Raw genomic sequence first — 26,235 nt, 5'->3', positions numbered from 1 at the left:
ACACTGCTGTGGTCATATAAGGGAATGTACTAGCTTCTGCCTCGGTTCTTTTCCCTTGAACCCCAGTCAGACTTTCAACATTGAGAGGGCACTTGTGCCTCCACTAAGTGACACAGCTTGCTAAGGAGTTCTGAGCACAAGGCAGCAGGGGACCCAATTCCCATAAGTGTATACATGCAGAGGTACCTCTCACAGGACTAGTTATTAATAAGTCATACCTCTTTAGTCAATTCTGACATCTATTGCACATGCCACATTCTCAGCAGAGGTTACCTATTTATTCTACTTACTCAAACAGAATGTAGGCAGCCCAGTACTTGGGTAACGGCTTAATACATTCAAACAATTCAGATCATGAGAGCAACCATAGAAAACCTGTCCTGTCCACCTTCATCAATGGACACAGACTTGTCTACACACTAGTGACTGATAGTGCAATGTTAACAGAAATCTAATAAGAGGATGGCTTCAGGCAACAAGGCATGCTGTAACAGACAGCTGATCAAGAGTAAACCAATCTGGGATTTTATTGGATAAACTCCATTTAAGGAAACAAAGGGAAAGTTGAATGCCAAATAGTACTGCTTCCTCAGAATGGTTTAATACCTCAACTTAGTACTTCAGGACAAGTAAGAATCATCCTTTTATATACAAAATGCCCTCTTGTCAGCCTGCCCCCTACATTATTCCTGGTAGAAAAAAGTTCTCTTTTCACACACAACTGCATATCATACCAGTTCTTATACTTCACTAATAGTGCAGAAAGTTATTGCAAAGCCCTTATCAAAAAGGTTAAGAGAACTTGATTATGGTCTATAAGCACTTATGTGGGTAGAAGATTTTGATGGCAGAAGGGTCTTTAATGTAGCAGACAAAGGCAGAATAAGATCCAATGGCTGTAAGTTGAAACTTGACAAATTCAGATTAGAAATAAAGTGCACATTTTTGAAACTACTTGCCAAGGGATGCGATTGATTCTCCATCACTTAAATTTTTATATCAAAATTGGATTTCTTCCTATAGAAAGTGGGTGAATCAGAGCAAAAAATATGGGCTAGATACAGGAATCAATGGGCATAATTCTCTGGCCTGTGCTATACAAGATGTCAGACTAGATGATAATTGTCCCATCTGGCCTTAAAATTTAAGAATAATGTATTTCCAAAATGTCATTCTGTACATTTTAAATACACACTTTAAATGTCAATTTTACAGGTAGCCTGCAAGAGATTAATCTTGACCAGACTCCATTAGCAAAGACAGAGCAATAATTAAAAGACACACTTTGGGCACATACCATTACTGTACTTCAGGAAGATTGCTATGGTGAAGGGGCAGATTTTGTTCTCCACATTTGCTGTAAATGCTGGGTCTACTGTACAGACAATGCAGAGTGTTTCCATCACAAGATTGAGGACCTCTGAACTGAACTGAGCTGCCAAGTGGATCAGTCCATCCAGGATACTGGGAAGGAAAGGCTGCAATACATGGGTGCTTTCAGAGATCTTCAGCTGGTCACAGTAACTAGATAAGGAATTCATGGTACAAAACACACAAATATAATATTTACAACAGCACTAGAGGATGTCGGATGCGTAGATCAGAGTATCATTTTAGTGATTGTTCCCTCTTCTCTTTCTCTTTTCAGCCCAACTGTATATTTTTTGTTTTAACCACCTGAACTCTATATTTCCTTTTTTCCTACTCAAAGTCTCAGTCTCCCACTTTTCAAATTTATACCTTCAGTCTCTTTTCCCTTTCCCTACACCTCTTCAGGCTGCAGAAAACTGCAATGGCCTCAGGCCACTGGACTCCATAACCCACCCCTCCCTTTCAGGAGCTCATCACCATAGAAGGCTATGCTAATTTTTTATTGTTTTAAAGATAACTTCTCTCTTTATAGCAAAGAGGTGTAAGTTACTGGATCAATATCCAGAGTTTCTTTAATTTAGTATGTGTGAGTATGAGAGAGAGAGAGAGAGAGAGAGAGAAAGAAGGGGGGCCTACTGAGTGACTGATAAGTTGCAATGATCAATTGGCATTTAGTTTTGAATACAATGAACCCAGTGACACTGGGATGCCTTCTGGCAAGTTCCAGGCCCTGGTCCAGCTCCTATGAAAGTTCTATTTCCTGGGCCTACTTGTCTCCCTCTCCTAGGAAGATCCTACAACTCCAAGCCACTTCTGCCCCCTGGATCCCCTTCTAGGGAAAAGAGCATTGGGCTCCAACACTGTTCTGGTACCTACTTCTCCCAGCATGGAAGTAACTTCCTGGCCCTCTGTTCTATAACAAGCTACCTGTACATCCTCTCTGGGTGAGCTAGCTTTCAAATCCAGATAATAGAAAATTTCATATTACATTGTGTAAGGCTCACACATTAGTCCATTGGTACCATTTACTGACTTGGGTTACTCAGTCTTTATGCAGCCTATGATCACAGAACCATACACAAGAAGCATATAGGTATCTGCTCTTCTTAGGTAGTTACTGACAGTATGGCCAGAGCTTCCATCAGTAATGCCTGATAAGTGATGGGGAAACATCTGAAAATATCTGAATTCCTGGCTTCAAACTTGTGAATTCCAGGGACTTTGGTTCAGTACTAAGACATCCCCCTTGAAAAGATAGAAGGCTATATTCAATCATGCTTTGAAGTGTTTGACCTCCTCCAATGAACATCAGTAGGGACGCAAGCTCTATCTGTTATATCACCTCACTTCATCAGCCTATTGAAGATGGAAGTTGAATTAGGATAACATGTATCTAAAGGAGTACCCAACAACTCAGTTACCTTTTCTCCTTGCTCTATCTCCAAACACTAACAGCTGACTCCTAGATCCATGGTTAAGGCTTCAAAAGTTGGTGAGAGAGAGAAGCTTTCGAGCTTACACAGAGCAATTCTTCAGGTCTAGGAAACATACTCAGAGTGTCACAAGGTGGAACAGATTGTTTAGCATAAGTAGTTAACACATATTTCAAGGAACCAGTCACGGTGCCACCTGAATTTAATGGGCCACTTCACCTTGAACGGTCCCTTGAAATGTATTAATTGCTTACACTAAACAATCTGTTCCACCTTGTGCTTAGTTGCGACATTGAGTACATTTCCCAGACCTGAAGAAGAGCTCTGTGCAAGCTCCAAAGCTTGTCTATTACCAACAGAAGTTGGTCCAATAAAAGATATTACCTCACCCACCTTGTATCTCTAATCTTCTGCCATCAAATTATTGATCGAAAGCCAAATTTTGAATTAAAAAAAAATCAAATTGCTATTCATGTTTTACAACCAATACGGATGGATCCTCTACATTAGTTTAAATCTTTAAAATTTTGAAATTGGCAAACATGCCCTCCTTGCATATCTGTGCGGAAGACCCTATCAAGAGCAGAACAGTTGCGCTTCTTCTGTGAAGAAGATGGGGATTTTCACTCTCTTAAAAGCACCAGGAAAATCAGCTCTGTGGGATCTTTCTGTGCCCCAGTACACAGTGGTTTGTGAAATGAACTGGGGCTAATGCAACTAACAAAGCATAGGTGCAAATAGTGCAACTATGATTTGAGTCCTACATCTATAATGTTACTATCTGCATTTTTGTTTAAGCTTTCAGTGACTGGTATTATATCTACTAATCAAATCTTCCACTTGCACATCACTATAAAGGGCATTACATTTGAGATCCAAATTAACTTCCATTCTGCACACGCCATCCCTGGTGTTATTCCTCACATTGTACAGTTATGTGAGTAAAGTGAAAAAAGTGGTTACTAACCTTTCGTAACAGTTAGAGATGTGTTGCTCATATCCATTCCATGTAACGTGTGTGTGTGCTCACCACATGCACCAGTGCTGGAAGCTTTTCCCTCAGTGGTATCCATAGGGGACCAGCTCTGGTGCCCATATAAGGAACGCTGCCGGCCCCCTCCCTCCCTCCCTCAGTTCCTTCTTGCCGGAACTCCAACAGTGGGGAAGGAGGGCAGGTCATGGAATGGACATAAGCAACACATCTCGAAGAAAAACAGTTATGAAAGGTTAGTAACTGTTTTTACTTCGAGTGCTTGCTCATGTCCATTCCATGTTAGGTGACTCACAAGCAGTATCCCTGGAGGCAGGTAGGAGTTCATGGGCATGTTGATTGCAACACAGCTCTGCCAAAGCCAGCATCATCTCTAGCCCGCTGGGTGATGGCATAATGGGTCATGAAGATGTGCACTGACTACCACGTTGCAGCCCTGCAGATATCGTGGATAGGGTCTTGTGCCAGGAAGGCTGCCAAAGACACCTGAGCTCTGGTCGAATGAGCCATCACCATCTGGGGCGGTATGACCTGTGCCAGCTTGTAACAAGTGCAAATGCAGGTGGTAATCCAAGATGAAAGTCTTTGAGATGACACCAGGAGGCCTTTCATTCTGTCAGCCATCTTGACAAAAAGTTTAGTCGATTTACGGAAGGGCATGGTACGCTCTAAGTAGAAAGCCAGAGCCCATCTGACATCAAGGGTGTGCATGCGCCTCTCTTTGTTAGACGCGTGAGGCTTTGGTCAGAAAACTGGGAGAAATATGTCCTGGTTAATATGGAAAGGCAACACCACCTTTGGTAGGAAAGCCAGGTGGGGATGCAACTGAACCATGGCCTTGCAGAACACAGTGTACCGGGGCTCTGACGTAAGGGCTTTTATCTTGGAGACTCGCCTCGCTGAAGTGATAGCCACAAGAAAAGCGACTTTCCACAATAAATGTGAAAGAGAGCAGGAGGCTAATGGCTCGAAGGAGGGCCAGTGAGCCTAGAAAGGACTAGACTGAGGTCCCATTGGGGGACCACGTCCCAGACCGGTGGAAAGTGTCTCTCCAGGCCCTTAAGGAACCTGATCATCATCTCACGCGAGTACACTGATCTGCACTGGAAGGCTGAAATGGCAGCCTGGTGCATCTTGATGGAGAAGGCTGGGTCTTGATGCTTTAAATGAAGCAGGTTTTCTAGAATGGACTTCAGAGATGACTGGGTCAGGGAGATCCCCTGTTCCAACGCCCAGCAAGAAAAGCATTTCCACTTTGACAGGTAAGTTGCTCTCGTAGAGGGTTTTCTACTTTCCAGCAGTACTCGCTGGATCTGAGCAGAGCAGGCCTGCTCCTCTGGGTTCAACAACACAGCATCCACGTTGTGAGGTGGAGGGAGGCGAGGATTGGGTGCAGTCATCTCCTGTGATCCTGAGAGCAGATCTGGGCAGTTTGGAAGCATTCATAGGGGCGCTGATGCCAAGTCCATGAGCATGCCGAACCAATGCTGGCGGGGTTTTGCCAGGGTGATCATGACGACCCTGGCTTTGTCCCTATATTTTCAGGAGGGTCCTGCCGATAAGAGGGATTGGTGGGAAGGCATACATCAGGCCCTCTGCCCCAGGCAGGAGAAAGGTGTCGCAGAGTTACCTGCTGTCAAGCCCTTGGAGGGAGCAGACACTTCCTGTTTCGCCTGGTGGCAAACAGGTCCACCTAGGGAGTTCCCCACCTCTGGAAGATCATTCTGACAACCTCCTTATGGTTGAGAACAGAACAGCCTGCTCAGGCGATTTGCCAGGGTGTTTCGGACGCCAGGAAAATGTAGTGCCTCTGTGAATATGGTATGCCGGATGCAAAAATCCCACAGCCAGAGGGCTTCTTGGCAGAGAACCAAGGACCGCACTCCCCCTTGCCTGTTGACATAGAATATGGCAGCTGTATTGTCAGTCAACACCTGAACTACTTGATGTGATAGCTGCGTAAGGAACACTTCACAAGTCAATTGGATGGTTCTGAGCTCCCTGACGTTGATGTGCAGTGAGACCTCGTCCTGGGACCATAACCCCTGGGTCTTCGGCGATCCAAGGTGGGCTCTCCAAGCCTAGGTCAGAGGCATCTGACACTAGCTCCTTTGTGGGTTTCGGGGTTGCAAAGGGTGTTCCTTTGGAAATATTTACCGGATTTGACTACCATTTTAGAGCTGTAAGCACTTGCAGCAGAATCGTGAGGACTCTGTCTGGGTGGTACTTGGCTGGGATGTAGACCAACGCTAGTCACATTTGGAGGGGCCTGGATTGCAGATGTGCATGGCGAGCTACATAAATACACGCTGCCATGTATCCTATTAGCCTGAGGCATACTCTAGCCATGGGGATAGGGTGAGAACTGACATCACCTCGAATCTGGGCTCTGGGAGAAAGGCTCTGGCCTGTGTAGAGTCTAGGACTGCCCCTATAAACTCTATTCTTTGCACTGGGAGTAACATCGATTTTTGTGTGTTTATCAACAGACCCAGTGCCTGGTATGTGGCTTGCACCAACCAAATGCTGTGAAGGACCTAAACCTGTGAACAACCCTTGATGAGCCAGTCATTGAGGTATGGGTAGATCTGAATGTCCTGTTGCAGGCCGCAAGAACACCCTTCAAGTTGAGGGTGGCATACTAGTCTCCAGGATGGAGATGATGGATGCCAGGGAGACCATGCGAAACTTCAACTTCTTGAGATACTTCCAAAATGGGTCATAGACTGCCCTTGGCCTTTGGTATGAGAAAATACCGGGAATAGAAACCTTTCCCCTTTTGATGCACGGGGACATCCTCTATGGCTCCGACTAGCAAGAGGGCTTGCACCTCTTGGGCGAGAAGCTGCTCATGAGAAGGGTCCCGAAGAGGGACAGGGTAGAGGGGTGGGAGGGAGGGTGGGTAGAAATAAACTGTAGGGTATACCCCACCGCCACAGTGCTGAGGACCTAACAGTTTGTTGTTATAGCAGCCCAAGCAGCGAGGAAGGGAAAAAGGCAATTGGAAAACAAAAGAGGTGTAGGATCCTGTCTGCAGACTGGGGTGTTGCCCTCGGACGCACCCTCAAAACACCTGCTTGTTACCCTGGGGGTAGCGGGAGGAGGGGGTTGGTTCCACTGAGACTGGTGGTGGGGTGGGGGGAGTGTTCCTGGGTACCTTGCTTGGACCCTTCATCAGAACCAGGAGTGTGTGGGACACTGTCCATGACCTCTCTGACACTCCTGACACAGAGCACTGTACGAGGGTCTCCAGCGTTTGGAGAACCCCCCATGGATTCCAAAACTGCCATGAGGCAGGCCATTGGCCCTAGGGCCATACACCAACCAGTGGCCCTGGGGGGCCTCCCAGATTTGGCACACCTGGCCCGAGAGGCCCACTACCTCCTCCTACTCTGAGCCAGGAAGAAAAGTTTTGCATTGGAGACCACTGTGGTGCCGATGTGGGCTCTAAGTCCTCTTCGTGGCCGGTTATCCTGACATCTACGGCGGGGGACCAGGGCTGGGGATCCAGGTCCTGTAACGGTCTGCTCAGGGACCTGTTATAGAGCTCGGCAGATCGGTGACGGTAACCCAGTGATCCACGCCTAGAGCTCTGAGATCGGTGTAGTGAGTCCAGTGACCAAGAACAGGATGGCAGGGAGCACCGCCTCGACCTAATGTTGTGCGTCCGGCGATCTGTGTCTCAGTGCCAGGGATGGGCCTCGCAGTGGCCCCAATGGGGTCCCTTGCCCTGGGGAGTGATATCTCCCTTCCGGTGACCGAGGCCATTCCGTGGACAGGTGGTGTGCTGCAGCCCTGTGTCGGCCATCGGGCGAGCAGTGCCATCCCATGGGGGACTGGTGCCGAGAGTCCTGCAAATAGTGCTGGGAACTTCGGTCAGTATGGGCAGGTCAGAAGCATGTCCCTGGGATCGTCACTTCGACATCGACTGCCACGGTGCCGGGGAGCGATGCTGCACAGATGGAGACAGTGGCACAGGTCCCAGTGCTGGCTTCTCCCTGGAGACTATTACGTCTTGGTGGGGCATCCGCAACACCGGCAAAGATATGATGTCTTTTGCAGCCAGGAAGGCCTCCAACGTGGATGGGACTTCCAGGTGCTGGGGACCTCAGCCAGTACGTGGGCTGGCTGGTGGGTCTTTAGGAGGGCTGGATGGCCTAACTGGCAATACAGGTGCCTGACTGGCCTCCGGAGACTTGCTGCCCCCCGCAAGGGCCTATGCTCATCTCCAGACTTTTCCTTTCCCACACAGGATATCGGGGAACACCCTCACCCAGTACGCTTCCTCTGCTTCTGAGCCAGTTCCGGGGACTGGGACCGGCGCCAGAGGTACACTTTGCACTGATGCAGCCGTACTGGGTGCAGAGTCCAATTTTGATGGCTCAGCGACTGGCGCGAGGGCCAATTCCATGAGGAGCGTTCTCAGCTTTATTTCCCTCTCCTTTTTTGTCCTGGGCTTGAAGCTCTTATAAATGCAAAACTTATTGCTAATGTGGACTTCTCCCAAACATTTCAAGCAACTTTAATGAGGGTCGCTGATCAGCATGGGCTTTCTACAGTGATCATAAGGCTTGAAGTCCAGAGACCGGAGCATGCCCTGTCGTAAGTCCCAAAGTGGACTAATTTATCTACAACTCTAATTCGCTAGTCGTTAAGTACAAAGAAACTACTTATCTAAATTATTTACAACTGTAAAGAGAAAAAAAACACTGGGTAAATAAGCACTTGCCAAAGCAAGGAGACCTTCCAGCACCATCACTGGAGATAAGAAGGAACTGAGGGATGGAAGAAATCGGCAGCACCCCTTATACCGGCGCATATGCATGCCACTCCACAGGGTGCCAGAGCCAGACCCCTACGGATACCACTGAGGGAGAAACTTCCAGAACCAGTGCATGTGGCGAGCACGCACACCTAACATGGAATAGACACGAGCAATCACTCAAAGAGGAACAGTAAAATTCCACCTTGAGGAAACATGTTATATTAACCCAAGGTTTATCCTGGATTCCAGACACACAGAGTCCCAAATTTGCAGCCTGACAGTTCAAAAAAAACCTACAATGTGCTTTTCGATGGAATGAAATTCTACAGACTCCATCAAATCATAACTTATGTTCAGTTAAAATTCAGTCTCAAATGTTTACTAAAAATAGTGAGATTTACTTCAATTATCTGATGACTGATCTATAAGTAGTTCATGTACAAGATCTGTCATCAGCTACATGCAGAAAAGTATGCTTCTCGGGAACATACATCAACTTTTCTGTTTTAACACCAACTGTGTCAAGCTCTTCCATCCTCAAATGATTCCTTTCCTCTTGCATTAGCTCACAATCCACCAAGACCCATCATAATGCATGATCTACTTACCCCCAGATAGCTCTGACTGCAGAGATCCGGACTGAAGGAGGTTGGGTCTCATGTAGACCACTGACTGTGGCCTGCAGAAATTGCTGGATTAATTCTGGAGACATAGCAACTGTGAAGCGACTGGCGGCCCAAAGAGCACGACCAAGCAGAAAAGGAGACACTGAAAGAAGACAGATTTCTTAAAATTCACATTTATTCTAAAACTATTTCTATTTCCGCCCCCACCAACAAAACCCTGCCATCTTAAAAAATGCAATATTTGTTTGATATACTAATAGAGAACATTTCTCTATATGATAAAGGCGGCTTACAAGCAGGACCATCAAACATCTTTCCTGTGGACTGAATCCAGCCTGCATGACAGAATAGGAAGAAATAGATGTTACCTACCTATAATGAGATCCCTATCTGTATTATATATGTGGGTCTGCATGTGCTTCTTGCACCTGAGGCTAGAACATATTGAGAGTAGTGGTCATTGGTTCACATCTCTGTGCTCAGCACCAAGGGTACAAGGAGAAGTGAGGACCAACAACCTCTCCAGTTCCTTCTCTACTGCAAATCTAATCATGATGCAAAGCAGAGGAGAAGGAGGGTGGGTAGTGGAATACAGTCAGGGACCACACATTTTGAAGAACCTCCAACATCAGGAAAGTAATGTCCATTTCTTCGAATTCTGGTACTTAAAGCGTATTCCACGCAGGGGTGACTGGCAAATAGTACTCAAATAGGAGGTGTGTGCGAGGATGCAGTTGGTACAGATGTCTGTAATGCTGTGATTACAAAGGCTGTATTGGCAGAAGGGGCTTGGTCCAAAGCATAATGCTTCGTGAAAGTGTGGATGAATTCCAGGTTGCTGTCTTACAAATGTACATCATATGCACTTTTCAACGAGATGCTACTGAAGTTGCCTGCGCTCTAGTAAAACGGGCCCTCTCCCTGTCTGGAGAAGGGAGATGTACCAACTGATAGCAAAGGAGGATACAGACATTCACTTAGAGAGTTTCTGAGCAGATATTGTTTGTCCCTGTGCTCGTTCTGCTACAGCAACAAACAGCCTAGGTGATTTTCTGACTGGTTTAGTTTTCTGCAGGTGGAACACCAATGCTTGTCTGATATCTTATATCACTTCCCTGATATCTGTTGGAAGACTAATACAACAAAACATAATATGTCCTGCAATGTTCTTAGCACGTGTAGGGTACAACTTTCTGAATCAGGAAACAACAAATGAGGAAACAACAAGAGGGTCATCCATTTTGGATCTGGTTTTGACCAACAGGGATGAATTCATTGCGAACGCAAAGGTGGTCGGGAACTTGGGAAGAAGTGATCGTGATCCAATAGAATTCAAGATCCTAGGGAAAGGAGGACATGAGAACAGCAAAACTAATCTACTACAGTTTGTCCGTATACTTGATTGTTTGAAAAGTGTGAATTGGGAGTGTTCTGTTCCAGGTGGGCCTTGAGTGGGCCTGATTGTTATAAAAAGGCAACCAGTTGTGAACCAGCTGAGCGGCGAACAGAGGGAGTTTGACTGGGAGTTCGCCTGGGGAGAGCCCACAGAGGCTTTCATCTTGCAGGCTTCTTCGAGTAGTTACTGCAACAGCTGAGAAAGCTCTTAGAAGGAAGGTAATATGGATGCTGAGCGATCAGCTGTTATGACCTGCACAGGATGTGCCATGTTAGTCTTTCTTCCAGAGGACAGAAGTGACTTTGTCTGTACAAAGTGCAAGCTGGTCTCCATATTGGAAGAGAAGGTTCAAGGTCTGGAGAAACAAGCATCAACCCTGCATTGCATAAGAGAAAATGAAGATTTCCTGGACAGACGTCAAAATATGCTTCTACGGGCACAACATTCTGAAGAATCAGTGCAGGCTGCGCAGCAGCGACACAAGGACGGTGAAGAAAATTGGTAGCATGTGACCTCCAGAAGAAGAAAGAGGAGCATCCATGTACCAGCAATGGAGATATAGCTGAGCAACTGTTTTCATGTTCTCTCCACAGGTACTAATGCGGAGAGTGGACTAGATGATACATCTGAGGGAAGGGAGCAAAAGAAGACTCCACTGATTGGAAAGCATGAGATGCACTGTCCTAGGGATGTGGGTTCCACGACCATCACTCCCAAGAGAAGGAGGTGGGTGGTGGTGGTCAGGGACTCCCTCCTCAGGGAGTCATCTATCTGCCGTCCCAACCGGGAAAAACGAGAAGTGTTTTGCTTGCCAGGAGCTAGGATTCACGATGTGGCAGAGAGACTGCCAAGACTCATCAAGCCCTCAGATCGCTACCCCTTCCTGTTTCTCCACATGGGCATCAATGATACTGCCAAGAATGACCTTGAGCAGATCACTGCAGACTACGTGGCTCTGGGAAGAAGGATAAAGGAGTTTGAGGCGCAAGTGGTGTTCTCGTCCATCCTCCCTGTGGAAGGAAAAGGCCCAGATAGAGACCGTCAAATCGTGGAAGTCAACGAATGGCTACGCAGGTGGTGTCGGAGAGAAGGCTTTGGATTCTTTCACCATGGGATGGTGTTCCAAGAAGGAGGATTGCTAGGCAGAGATGGGCTCCACCTAACGAAGAGAGGGAAGAGCATCTTCGCAGGCAGGCTGGCTAACCTAGTGAGGAAGGCTTTAAATTAGGTTCACCAGGGGAAGGAGACCAAAGTCTGGGCGAAGTGGGATACCAGGAGGAAGCACGAGCAGGAGAGCGCAAGAGAGGAGGACTCCTGTCTCATACTGAGAAAGCAGAACAGTCAGCGAGTTATCTTAAGTGCCTATACACAAATGCAAGATGCCTGGGAAACAAGGAGGGAGAACTGGAAGTCCTGGCACAGTCAAGGAATTATGATGTGATTGGAACAACACAGACTTGGTGGGATAACTCACATGACTGGAGTACTGTCATGGATGGATATAAACTGTTCAGAAAAGACAGGTAGGGCAGAAAAGGTGGGGGAGTTGCACTGTATGTAGGAGAGCAGTATGACTGCTCAGAGCTCCGGTACGAAACTGCAGAAAAACCCGAGTCTCTCTGGATTAAAGTTTAGAAGTGTGAGTAACAAGGGTGATGTCATGGTGGGAGTCTGTTATAGACCACCAGACCAGAGGTTGAGGTGGACGAGGCTTTCTTCAGGCAACTAACACAAATTACTAGATCACAGGCCCTGGTTCTCATGGGGGATGTCAATCACCCCGATATCTGCTGGGAGAGCAAAACAGCAGTGCACAGACAATCCAGGAACTTTTTGGAAAGTGTAGGGGACAATTTCCTGGTGCAAGTGCTGGAGGAACCAACTAGGGGCAGAGCTCTTCTAGACCTGCTGCTCACAAACCGGGAAGAATTAGTGGAGGAAGCAAAAGTGGATGGGAACCTGGGAGGCAGTGACCATGAGATGGTCGTGTTCAGGATCCTGAAAGGAGAGCAGCAGAATACGGACCCTGGACTTCAGAAAAGCAGACTGTGACTCCCTCAGAGAACTGATGGGCAGGATCCCCTGGGAGAATAACATGAGGGGGGAAAGGAGTCCAGGAAAGCTGGCTGTATTTTAAAGAATCCATATGGAGGTTGCAGGAACAAACCTTCCCAATCTGTAGAAAGAACAGTAAATATGGCAAGCGACCAGCTTGGCTTAACTGTGAAATCCTTGCTGATCTTAAACACAAAAAAGCTTACAAGAAGTGGAAGATTGGACAAATGACCAGGGAGGAGTATAAAAATATTGCTCAGGCATGCAGAAGTGAAATCAGAAAGGTCAAATCACAACTGGAGTTGCAGCTAGCAAGGGATGTTAAGAGTAACAAGAAGGGTTTCTTCAGATATGTTAGCAACAAGGTGGTGGTCAAGAAAAGTGTGGGCCCCTTACTGAATGGGGAAGGCACCCTAGGGACAGAGGAAAAAGCTAATGTACTCAATGCTTTTTTTGCCTTTGTCTTCACGAACAAGGTCAGCTACCGGAGTACTGCACTGGGCAGCACAGTATGGGGAGGAGGTGACCAGCCCTCTGTGGAGAAAGAAGTGGTTCAGGACTATTTAGGAAAGCTGGACGAGCACAAGTCCATGGGGCTAGATTCACTGCATCTGAGGGTGCTAAAGGAGTTAGCGGATGTGATTGCAGAGCCAATGGTCATTATCTTTGAAAACCCCTGGTGATCGGGGGAGGTCCCGGATGACTGGAAAAAGGTTAATGTAGTGCCCATCTTTAAAAAAGGGAAGGAGGAGGATCCGGGGAACTACAAGCCAGTCAGCCTCACCTCAGTCCCTGGAAAAATCATGGAGTAGGTCCTCAAGGAATCAATTTTGAAGCACTTAGAGGAGAGGAAAGTGATCAGGAACAGTCATCTTGGATTCACCAAGGGTAAGTCATACCTGACTAACCTAATTGCCTTCTATGATGAGATAACTGGCTCTGTGGATGGGAGGATAGCAGTGGACGTGATATGGTCTCCCACAGTGTTCCTGCCAGCAAGTTAAAGAAGTATGGGCTGGATGAATGGACTATAAGATGGATAGAAAGCTGGCTAAATCGTCGGGCTCAACGGGTAGCGATCAATAGCTCCATGTCTAGTCGGCAGCTGGTATCAAGCAGAGTGCCCCAACGGTCGGTCCTGGAGCCGGTTTTGTTCAATATCTTCATTAATGATCTGGAGGATGGCGTGGATTGCACCCTCAGAAAATTTGCAGATGACACTAAACTGGGAGGAGTGGTAGATACGCTGGAGGGTAGGGATAGGATACAGAGGGACCTAGACAAATTAGAGGATTGGGTGATAAGAAATCTGATGAGGTTCAACAACGACAAGTGCAGATCCTGCACTTAGGACGGAAGAAATCCATGCACTGCTACTGACTAGGGACCGAGTGGCTAGGCAGCAGTTCTGCAGAAAAGGACCTAGGGGTTACAGTGGATGAGAAGCTGGATATGAGTCAGCAGAGTGCCCTTGTTGCCAAAGGCTGTATTAGTAGGGGCATTGCCAGCAGACCGAGGGAAGTGATTAATCCCCTCTATTCGACACTGGTGAGGCAACACCTGGAGTACTGTGTCCAGTTTTCGTCCCCTCACTACAGAAGGAATGTGGACAAATTGGAGAGAGTCCAGCGGAGGGCAACAAAAATGATTAGGGGCCTGGGGCACATAACTTACAAGGAGTGGCTGAGGGAAATGGGTTTATTTAGTCTGCAGAAGAGAAGAGTGAGGGGGGATTCGACTGCAGCCTTCAACTACCTGAAGGGAAGGTTCTAAAGAGGATGGAGCTTGGCTGTTTTCAGTGGTGACAGAACAAGGAGCAATGGTCTCAAGTTATAGTGTGGGAGGTCTAGGTTGGATATTAGCAAACAGTATTTCACTAGGAGGGTGGTGAAGCACTGGAATGGGTTACCTAGGGAGGTGGTGGAATCTCCATCCATAGAGGTTTTAAGGCCCGGCTTGACAAAGCCCTTGTTGGGATGATTTAGTTGGTATTGGTCCTGCTTTGAGCAGGGGATTGGACTAGATGACCTCCTGAGGTTTCTTCCAACCCTAATATTCTAGGATTCCATGATTCTAAATACAGAAGGCAGGAAAACTGGCTTGACAGCAGCAGTGCTGAGAAGGATTTGAGAGTTGTGGTGGATCACAACCTCAACGTGAGTCGACAGTGCAATGCTGTTGCAAAAAAAAGCAAATATAATTTTAGAGTGCATTAACAGAGGCATAGCATGCAAGTCACAGGAGATGACAGTACCACTCTACTCAGCGCTGGCTAGGTCTCAGCTGGAGGACTGTGACCAATTTTGGTCATCACTGTATAGAAATCATGTAGAGAAACTGGAAAAGGATCCAGAGGAGAGCGACAAAGAGGATCAAAGAGATGGAACGCAAGCCATATGAGGAAAGGCTGAAGGAACTGGGTATGTTTAATTTGGAAAAGAGGAGATTACAGGGGGATATGATAATGGTCTTCAAATACTTGAAAAGCTGCCATAAAAAAAGATGGAGAAAAATTGTTCTCTCTTGCCACAGAGGACAAGAGGTAATAGGTTCAAACTACACAGGGGTCGGCAACCTTTCAAAAGTGGTGTGCCGAGTCTTCATTTATTCACTCTAATTTAAGGTTTTGCGTGCCAGTAATACATTTTAACGTTTTTAGAAGGTCTCTTTCTCTAAGTCTATAATATATAACTAAACTATTGTTGTATGTAAAGTAAATAAGGTTTTTAAAATGTTTAAGATGCTTCTTTTAAAATTAAATTAAAATGCAGAGCCCCCCTGACCGGTGGCCAGGACCCAGGCAGTGAGTGCCGCTGAAAATCAACTCGTGTGCAGCCTTTGGCACGCGTTCCATAGGTTGCCTACTCCTGAACTACAGCATAACAGATTTAGATTAAATCTCAGGGAAAACCTCCTAGCTGTAAGAGCAGTAGGATAATGGAACAAACTGCCTAGGGAAGTCGTGGAATCTCCTTTACTTGAGGTTTTCAAAAAGAGGCTGGATTGCCATCTGTCTTGGATGATTTAGACACAACAAATCCTGCACCTTGGCAGCAGATTAGACTAGAGAACCCATGCGGTCTCTTCTAACCCTATGATTCTATGAAGTCCCCTCCCCTCACTGAAGAGAAGAGGCTTCCTGATAAATACCAGTAAGCAAACTGATTGATTTATGTGGAACTTGGAAATTACCTTACAGATGAATTTCAGGTGGAGGCAAAGGATGTCTTTCTTAGGAAATGTAATGTATGGTGCGTCGGCCTGAGGGCTGCCCTCCAAGGCTGATGAACCATACCTCCAAGGCCTACATAACAATAACCAGGAAAGTGACCTTCAGAGACAGCTGGGACACTGAGCTGTGACCAGCAGTTCGAAAGGTGGCCTGGAAAGTGCTGAAAGTATGAGATTGAGAACCCACTGCGCCTTTGGCTTCACTACTGGTGGGAAGTTCTAGTCAAACAGTTTAGGAGTGTGGGTGTGACAGAGTAAAAATAGAATACCCATCTACCGGAGGTGGAATACACTGATTGCTTCTAGGTGGACCAGAAGTGAGCTAATAGAAAGAGCTGATATCTTGAGTCTAAAATTACAGAAATATCTACTAGCTCTGATAACTGGTCCTGTTCTGCCCAGTTACAGAAAAACCTCCATTTGGCTAGAAAACATTTTCGGGTAGAATCTTTCCTGCTGTGATTAAGAATATTTTGAATGGCCTCCAATCACAAAGGCTGTAGACTTGCTGGCCATTTAAATACCAAGTTGTGAGATGAGAGTCCAGGTTGGGATCAATGTTCCCTCTAATTTATTACATCCATGTGTGGAATGAATTTTGTTATGTGTACCAATATGAAGGCGATGTTATAGAATATCAGGGTTGGAAGGGACTTCAGGAGGTCATCTAGTCCAATCCCTTGCTCAAAGCAGGACCAATCCCCAGACAGATTTTTGCCCCAGATCCCTAAATGGCCCTCTCAAGGATTGAACTTGCAACCCTGGGTTTAGCAGGCCAATGCTCAAACCCAGGGCCGGCTCCAGGGTTTTGGCCGCCCCTAGCAGCCAAAAAAAAAAAAAAAAAAAAAAAAAAAAAAAAAAAAAGCCGCGATCGCGATCTGGGGTGGCAATTCGGCAGAATGTCCTTCGCTCTGAGCCGGAGTGAGGGACCGTCCGCCAAATTGCCGAATAGCTGGACGTGCCGCCCCAAGCACCTGCTTGACAAGCTGGTGCCTGGAGCTGGCACTGCTCAAACCACTGAGCTATCCCTCTCCCCATGTGTGTGGCGGAGGTGGGGCCAAGGGGTTTCAGGGTGTGGGAGGGGGCTCAGGGCCACGAGCAAACTTAGGTTGCAATTTCTAATCCTACCACTCTCCTGAGTTAGCAGATCTGGGGAGGACTGAATGCTAATGAGTTGGCAGTCACTACATTCTAGATGAAGCCCTGACATAAATGGGGATTATCACTAAAATATTCATGCTGTGGGATCTGTTTCTATTAGTAGTATTGTCAGTGCTGGTGGAAAGAAGCTCTGGCTCGCAGATGGACTAGGCTAATAAAACACAAACACACATACATACACACAGCTACAACTGCAAGGGTAAAACTAATGCAGGCAGAAAACCAAACAGCAGAGTGAGGGCTGTCAAGTTTAGTATATTTATGAGGGAGACAGATGTACCTAGAGGAGACTTTCAGGGATAGAATAGAGCGGTCCCACCCCCCAGTCCGACAGCTGTTAAGGATAATGAAAGTTTCAAGGAAGGAGAACATCAAGCTGGAGTGGAGGGAAACAATCCCATAGTTGGAACCCTCCTTCCAGATGATGTCATTGTATCCTCTCACACTGAGGATACCCTCCCAGACGAAGAAACTCCAGTTACTAGAAAGAGCAAGGTAATTCTAATGGGGGATTCGATTATTAGAAATATATGTCAGGAATGTGTACACTTGCTCCGAGGTCCAAGGGGAAGTGAGCAACAGACGTACTGAGAGTCTCTGAGTGAGGCTAGAAAGGGAAAAGAACAGTAGTGATGTTAGGGTGGGGGTCTATTATAGACACCAAATCAGGAAGAGGAAGTGCATGAGTCATTGTGGAAGCTGGTAACAAGATTAGTTAACACACATGGGCTAGTATTAATGGGGGTGTGATGTACCCCTGGGGTACAACCTAGACTGTAGGAACCTAGACTGATGAGTCCCCTTAAACTCTTCATCCTAGGCTGTCTCTCACAATGCTATGCTAGTGACAAGTAGCAAACTTCTCCAGCTATCAGGTTGCTGTGATCACTCATCCATCAACAGGTGGAGAGAGACACCCAGCTGAGTTGCATGAATGGTCTCTAAGCCACTGATGAATTATACCCAGGGAGACTCCAGCCAATTTCCCCCAGCCTTGAACCCCAGTGATGTACTATCTTCCACTGCGCAAGACATTCTCTTGAATAAGGTAAGCTCATTAATTAGCTAGCCACTTTATCAAAGGATACTGGACATGCATCTGAGCAGATTCCCCAAGCACTTGATGATTGAAAGAACCACATAGTAAATTGCCTGCTGAGCACGAAGTTTGCAGATCTCATGAGACATCTAGACAGACTTATGTGCAGAGTGCTAGGAAGGAACGGTGGTCATGGTATATGCAGGTCCCAGCGATAGAAGGAAAGCTAGAGGAAAGGTCCTGAAGGCAAATTTAGGCTTCTAGATAAGAGATTAAAGGACCTCCATGACAGAATTCTTTGAAATGCTTCAGTTCTACGCACAGTGCCAGAAAGGCAGGGACTCAATGCGTGGATGAGACAATGGTGTAAGGAGGAGAGGTTTAGGTTTATTAGGAACTGGTGAACCTTTTGGGAAGTGAGCACCATATATAGGAAGGCCCTGAATCTCAGCATTAGTCTCATCAAACCAATCTTGGTGATGGTGGGTGACATAGGCAACGTCCTGTGGAAGCCAGGTGTTTACCTGCATCTGCCAAGGACCGAAGGGAAGGAGCCTGTGCTCTGGGTCTCCTGCTGCACTTGCCAGCAAAACTCAACACAATATAAAAACTGCAGGTCATCCCAAGGTTTTTATTTGGATTTTTTGTTTGTATTTTCTTGATTGCTAACTTGTGAAATATGGTAAAAAAAATTCTATACCAGTCAAGACAATAAGATGGTTAGACATTTGGAGGCAGCAAAGAAGACAGGGACATGGAATCATAGACCCCCCCTATAACCTTAGATATTAAGGAATGAAGAGGGAAAGCTTGAGGCCACAGGGCCTTGTGCACTGCAACTAGCCTGTAAATAAGGCAGGTTGCTTCATACTAACCAGGAGAGTAAAGTCAGTAGATCAAAGTCTGAATGCTCACAAGGAACAGATCAACAGAGTAAAAAGGGAAAAGTCACTTTTCAGAATAGCAGCACACTTAAAATGTGATCTGCATGGAAGGGAAGAATTCTTCCTAACCACAGCCCCACACAAAAGTTTCCCTTCCCAGCATGACTGATGTTCTGAATCAGACTAACTGAAAAGCAAAATTTCCCTAAAAAATACTTAAAGAATGCACCCCAGGAAGTCCAGAGCTGTTGGAAGCCCACAAAGACCAGGAATTCTCCCTTTCTGTTTTGCCCCAGATTTGAGGGGTATGTACACTTCAGAATGTGATCAAGCTAATTGCAACCATATTATGTATATTCAGCCACCATGAATTAATAAAATAGAACACCACATAGTATAGAGTTAATTTGAAAGCAGGATTTTAGAGGCAAGGTCAAAAGTAACTGGCAGTTTCTGCTAACCAGAATGGGAGGAGGGGAAAGAAAAGTCAACAACAGACTGAAAACCTTGGGTGACAAGAACTTTGAATTTGTGCACCTTTGATATACAAGTATTATAATTAAGATAGTTAGGAATGTTTGTTGATAAGTATCCAGGGGTAGCCATGTTAGTCTGGATCTGTAAAAAGCAACAGAGTCCTGTGGCACCTTTAAGACTAACAGATGTGTTGGAGCATAAGCTTCACATCTGTTGGGGTACGTCAATACTTACCTCCGGGTTCGGCCGTAAGCAATCGATCTTCTGGGATCGATTTATCGCGTCTTGTCTAGACGCGATAAATCGATACCAGAAGTGCTCGCCGTCGACACCGGTACTCCTGCTCCGCGAGAGGAGTATGAGGAGTTGACGGGGGAGCCCGCCTGCCGTGTGTGGACCCACGATAAGTACCTCGTAATTCGAACTAAGATACTTCGACTTCAGCTATGTTATTCACGTAGCTGAAGTTGCATATCTTAGTTCGAACTGGGGGGTTAGTGTGGACCAGCCCTTAGTCTTAAAGGTGCCACAGGACTCTCTGTTGCTTCTGTTGATAAGTAGTTTATTGAAAGTTGGGAAAAGTGATGATTTAGTAGGGGTCATTATGACCTATGTGTTTGCAGAAGTTAGTTATAAAAGACTAGCTAATAGAGTCTATTTTGGAGCAGTCCTCTGAAGCCAGCTTGTGAGATGTATTTCCTGACACCTTTTCTCCCCAGCGGGTAAGCAACTGGCCAGCAACTGGCCACTCTTAATTACTGAATACTATTCCAGATTTTAGGAAAGTATCTGGGATGGTCTACCTATTGCTTATGTCTGTGTGCTTAAATCTAATAAAATACAGTTTTAGATAGAGCACGCTGACTTGCATTAATCTTTTATCAGACGGAATTGCTGTGTTCCCATTGATTTATTACTGACACCACCTGGAGTGAAATAGTTAAGTTACCACTGTGGTGCGTTCTTAAGACCCTGGGTAACACCTGGATCACAACCCCTTCCCTTCCTGCAGTAGCCCTGGAAGTAGATAGGATCTCCACAGTGTCACGTTGATTAAAGAGGGATATAAAGAGTATGAATTGTATTGTTTTGTTCGAAAACAGCAAAATCCAATATTTGTCAAAAAAAGGGAAAAACTGATAGGCAAAGAACATTTCTGGAAAAGAAACAAGGAGAAAAACAGTTAGAAACACTACAGTAGCTGGTAGGGAGTTTCAGACTTTGTTGCTGAATTAAACAAAATTGAACTTGAAAGCAGAAAGTCTGAAGAGTCTGTCTCCATCCACTATTCTGGACATCTAAAGCCATGTCTACACCCAGAACTAACTGACAACAGTAAAACCAGAGCCAGAACTGGTGGTACTATTTTAGTAAATTATTCAGTGCAGAGAAAACAATGCTAAACCGGGCTGCCCCCATTGGCCCAGTGCGGGGTTGGTACACCCCATCCCACCATCGTCAGGTTTTCCTGCTAATATAGGGAGTTGCAGCAAGGTGGGCTCCAGTCTCCTGGCAGAGCCACGTAAACCAATAGTCTGTGGTCCCTGGGCTGGGACTGATTTAGTTGGGGATTGGTCCTGCTTTGAGAAGGGGTTGGACTAGATGACCTCCTGAGGTTCCTTCCAACCCTGATATTCTATGACACCCACAACTGGAGTCCTGGCCCCCTTGGACAAGACAGAACAGTGATCAGTCTGTAGCCACTGGGTGGGGCAAAACAAACAAACAGTCTATGGCCCCTAAGCCTCCTGGCTGGGGCAGGTAGTAGCAATTGGGGGAATCAGCCCCCTGGGCAGAGCAAAACGGCAATCAGTCTATGGCCCCTGGGTGGGGCAAAACAAACAGTCTATAACCCCTACGATTCTGGGCTGGGACGTAGAGCAGACGAGCAGTCATGCCTGGTGGCCTGTGGGGGTAGCAGGGGAACCCGGCCCTGCCCTCTCCACTGGGTTCCAACCCAGGTCCCTATGAAGCTGGGGAACTCCCTGCTAGGTGTTCGGGCATCAGTTTCTACCACCTTCCCTGGGTCACTTCGTACCACAAGCTGCATCCTGGGCATCTCCTCAGCTGGCAGCAGCTTGGCTTCCCCGGCTGTCTCCACAGTCAGCAAGTCACCTGCAGCGTGGTCTGGGTCCTTGGGCTCTACCACTGGAGTGTCACAGGCACCTCTGCAGAAACCTGCAGTACATGTCCTTTCTCCTCCATAGCCAGCCCTGTCTGAGCTGGGCTGCCTCTTTTTATCTGGCTCTTCCATCTGGAGCATATGCAGCAGGGGAAAGGGGGCATGGCCTTCTGGGCTCACAGTAATTGATCCATCACCATTGACCCAATGCAGGGTTGGTACACCCGTAACAGTGAAATCATCACTATTGCTTATCTAGTCTCTCAAACAGCTCACTTCTCCAATGAGAGCCTGGCATATTTAACACAACACACAGTTCAAATTAAGTAGGTCAAAATTACAGGATTGACCTGTTTTTTTAAACATGAATCACTTGCAGTCCATTTTAACAATTCTTTACGCCTCCTTGGGAAAGTTAAGATGGGAAAGTGAGCAGATCCCTACATAGTACATAATCAGCTAGAACACAGCCACGCCCATTATTGGTTTGAACGGAGACCAAAACAGATTAATTTAAAACTAGATGTTACAGCACCTCTGGGATTATTTTAAAGTATTCAAAGGATGCTACTGACTTTTCTGACTCCTTGTGAGTTCCCCAAGATAGTTTCCCTTCCACTCTCAGAGGATCCTACAAGTTCAGAGCCATCCACTTACACAAGAAGTCTCAATTGAAAGTAGACTGGCTTACATTAAGTTTACATTGCGTGTGGAAGGGCATACAAATACGATGCCCCTTTACCTGTGTAGTTCCCCCCAAATATTTCTGTGCAATAGTATTCCACCTTGTCAACCATATCAGTTCGTTCTCTCTCTCTCTATATATATATATCTATCTATATACACACTGAGCACCTATATTTGGAAATGCTTTTCAATGGTTCTGGGCTACCAGATGCTCAGCAATTACCACTACTCAAAGCATTTTTGCTGACATACCTGACAGGTTGAGATCTGCAAGAACAACATTTGTCAGGAATCCATGCATATCAAAATGAATTCTACCATTCTTCACACTGTCTGTAATAACAGATTTCACAGAGCCCAGTGCCAACATACAAGCTTCATGTATCTTCCACCTACAAAAGAATTCAAATGTCATTAGTTTTCCCACATTCATTCTGAAATTTACATTTATTTTTATATATATTAATATATATACACACACACGTATAGTATGTGTACATATATATAAAAACCACGCGCACATGTATAGTATGTGTATATATATAAAAACCACATGCACACACACACGTATAGTATGTGTATATATATAAAAACCACACACACACACACAGGAAATGATGAAAGTACCATCAAGGTTTTTTGATCCTAAGCGCCTTCCATCAGCTCACTCCTCTTCAAACAAAAATCTGACCCACTTTACCCTAGTCCCACTTAGATCTTAAACTTCTGACCTAGAATGTCTTTTCAATTCTATATACCAACCACAAAACTTAAAGAAACTGATATGGGACTAACATGCTAACTAACTAGTCGACATGCCAATAGATTTACTGTTCACATAGCATATGATCACATCTCAGCCATAAATTATGGTTAAGATAGGAAGTTGTCTTGTATGTTTAACCTTAACTATGTCCTTGTATTGGTAGCTACAGAATTTTTGTACAGAATTTTAACCTTAAATTACAGAGCTATCCCCGCAACTAATTATTATTTAAACAAAATTTTAGTATGGAAATTTCATTCATAGATTATAAAGCCTGTTCATCTCATCTGACTAGTCCTACGATTCTGACCAGGAAGAGGGATCTCAAGTGGTCATCTAGTCCAATCCCTTGCACTCATGGCAGGACTAAGTATTATATAGACTATCCCTGACAAGTGTTTGTCTAACCTGCTCTTAAAAATCTTCAATGATGGAGATTCCACAACTTCCCTAGGCAATTTATTCCAGTGCTTAACCATCCTAACAGTTAGAAAGTTTTTCCTAATGTCCAGCCTAAATCGACCTCGCTGCAATTTAAGCCCATTGCTTCTTGTACTATCCTCAGAGGTTAAGGAGAACAATTTTTCTCCCCCCTCTTTGTAACAACCTTTTATGTAGTTGAAAACTTATGTCCCCGCTCAGTCTTCTCTTCTCCAGATTAAACAAACCCAATTTTTTCAATCTTCCCTATTAAGTCATGTTTTCTAGACCTTTAATAATTTTTGTTGCTTTTCTCTGGACTTTTTCCAATTTGTCCACATCATTCCTGAAATGTGGCACCCAGAATTGGACACAATATTCCAGCTGAGGCCTAATCAGTGCGGAATAGAGCAGAAGAATTACTTCTCATGTCTTGCTTACAATATTCCTGCTAATACATCCCAGAATTATGTTAGCTTTTTTTTTTTTTTTTTTTTTTGCACCAGCGTTACACTGTTGACTCATATTTAGCTTGTGATCCACTATGACCCCCAGGATCCCTTTCTGCAGTACTACTTCCTAGGCCGTCATTTCTCATTTTGTATGTGAGCAAAAAACGGTTACCTACCTCTCATAACTGTTATTCTTCCAGATGTGTTGTTCATGTCCATTCCAATTAGGTGTGCTCGCGCCATGTGCATGGCAGCTGGAAGGTTATTCCCCTAGCAGTACCTGTTAGGTTGGTTCAGGACCCCCTGGAGTCACGCCTCCATGGCACCAAATATGGCACCGACCCACCGCCACTTCAGTTCCTTCTTGACGGCCATGTTCTGACGGAAGGGTAGGCGGGTGGGTATTGGAATGGGCATGAGCAACACATCTCGAAGAACAGTTATGAAAGGGAGATAACTTTTCTTCTTCGAGTGATTGCCCATGTCGATTCCATTTAAGTGATTACCAAGCTGAAATTTGGAGGCAGGGTCGGAGCTCAAAAGTTCGCTGATTGAAGGCCAAAGGCGGCATCATCTCTAGTCTGCTGAGTAATGGTGTAATGCGAGATAAAGGTGTGGATTGAGGACCATGTCTCAGCCCTGCAAATTTCCTGGGTTGGAACCTCGGCCAGAAACTTTGCCGACTACACCTGTGCCCTTGTGGAATGCACTGTCAGCACAGGGGCAGGTATTTTTGCCAGACTGTAGCACGCTTGGATACAGGAAGTAATCCATGATGAGATTCTATGGGAGGAGACTGGAAGGTCCTTCATTCTGTCTTCTACTGCGATGAATAGCTTAATAGATTTTTGAAAAGGCTTCGTCCATTTGATATAGAAGGCTAACGCCAGGCAAACGTCCAACAAATTAAGTTTTTCTTCCCTGCTACTTTGCATGCGGCTTGGGATAGAACACTGGAAGAAAAATATTCTGATTAACCTGAAACTGGGAGACAACTTTAGGGAGAAAGGCCGGATGCAACTGAAGTTGAACCTTGTCCTTATAGAAACACTGTGTACGGAAGGCTCAGATATTAGGGCCTTAAGCTCAGACACCCTCCTAGCAGAAGTTATTGCTAACAGGAATGCCACTTTATGTGAGAGATAGACCAGAGAACATGTTGCATGCGGTTCAAAGGGTGGCCCCATTAGTCTGGAAAGAACCAGGTTAAGGTCCTAGGCTGGGATCGGCTGTTGTACGTCAAGGTATAGCCTGTCAAGACCTTTAAGAAAACAACCAACTATCAGGTTGGCAAACACTGACCAGCCTCCCACGCCTGGATGGAAGGAGGGAATGGCAGCCAAGTGGAATTTTATTGACGACATAGAAAGCCCTTGCTGCTTTAGGTGCAGGAGGTAGTCCAATATCACGGGTATTGACAAGAGTGTAGGAAATGGGAGATATTGCGAAGACCAAATTGTGAATCTTTTCCATTTTCCTAGTGGACGGTTTCCTACTGCTAAGGAGGACTTCCCTAACTGGGCCTGAACAAGCCAGCTCCATTGGGTTTAGCCATGGAGCTTCCACGCCGTGAGGTGAAGAGATTCAGGTGCTGGAGGCGGCAGTGATCCTGAGTTATCAGGTCTGGGAGCAATAGTAAGGTGATCAGGTTTTCCCCTGACATTTCCAGGAGAGACATGTACCAGTGCTCATAGGGTCAGGCTGGAGCTATCAATATCACCAAAATTTTGTCCCTTCAAACTTTGAGTAGCACCTTGTGAACATGTGGTATGGGTGGAAATGCATACAGGAGGTGTTCCTTCCAGGGAAGAACAAACGCATCCGTGATGGAGCCTGGGCTGTGACTCAGGAAGGTGCAGAACTGCAGGCACTTCCTGTTACGTCGCGTGGCAAACAAGTCTATCTGGGGAATTCCCCATTGCTGGAAGATGGTGTTCACGACATTCGGACAGATGGACCACTCGTGGCAGTGAAAGGACCTGCTGAGATAGTCCACCAATTTGTTCTGAATGCCGGGGAGATAAAATGCCTCCAGGTGTATTGAGTGAGCTATGCAAAAATCCCACAGTTTGAGGGTTTCTTGGCACAGGGGAGAGGAGCGTGCTCCCCCCTTCTGTTTATGTAAAACATTGCTGTTGCATTGTCTGTCATGACTGATACCCATCTCCCCTCCAAGTGAACCTGGAATGTCTGGCATACCAGACAGACTGCCCTCAGCTCTCTGACGTTGATATGAAGTAAGAGCTCCGCTTGGGACCAGAGATCCTGAGCTCCCCAACCCATTGCTGACGCCTCTGTCACCAGTGAAAGGGATGGCTGAGGTCTGGAGAAGGGAATACCTGCACAAATCGCTTGTGGG

General features: G+C 45.9%; 1 protein-coding gene across 3 annotated transcripts in view; it reads right to left on the bottom strand.

The window, feature by feature from the left end:
• Positions 1-26,235, bottom strand: part of IPO9 (importin 9) — a 185,059-nt gene that overhangs the window by 56,863 nt on the left and 101,961 nt on the right. For all 3 annotated transcript variants that reach the window (XM_054025480.1, XM_054025477.1, XM_054025479.1), the window contains 3 exons: positions 22,491-22,630; positions 9,169-9,328; positions 1,298-1,524 (listed from right to left, as the gene is read on the bottom strand). In XM_054025480.1, the coding sequence (XP_053881455.1) occupies positions 1,298-1,524; positions 9,169-9,328; positions 22,491-22,630 (527 nt within the window). The remainder of the gene's footprint in view (positions 1-1,297; positions 1,525-9,168; positions 9,329-22,490; positions 22,631-26,235) is intronic.

The sequence above is a fragment of the Malaclemys terrapin genome, chromosome 4 (genome assembly GCF_027887155.1).
Source record: "Malaclemys terrapin pileata isolate rMalTer1 chromosome 4, rMalTer1.hap1, whole genome shotgun sequence".
NCBI lineage: Eukaryota > Metazoa > Chordata > Testudines > Emydidae > Malaclemys > Malaclemys terrapin.
Note: the sequence above shows the minus strand (reverse complement) of the source record. Positions and strands in the feature narration are given on the sequence as shown.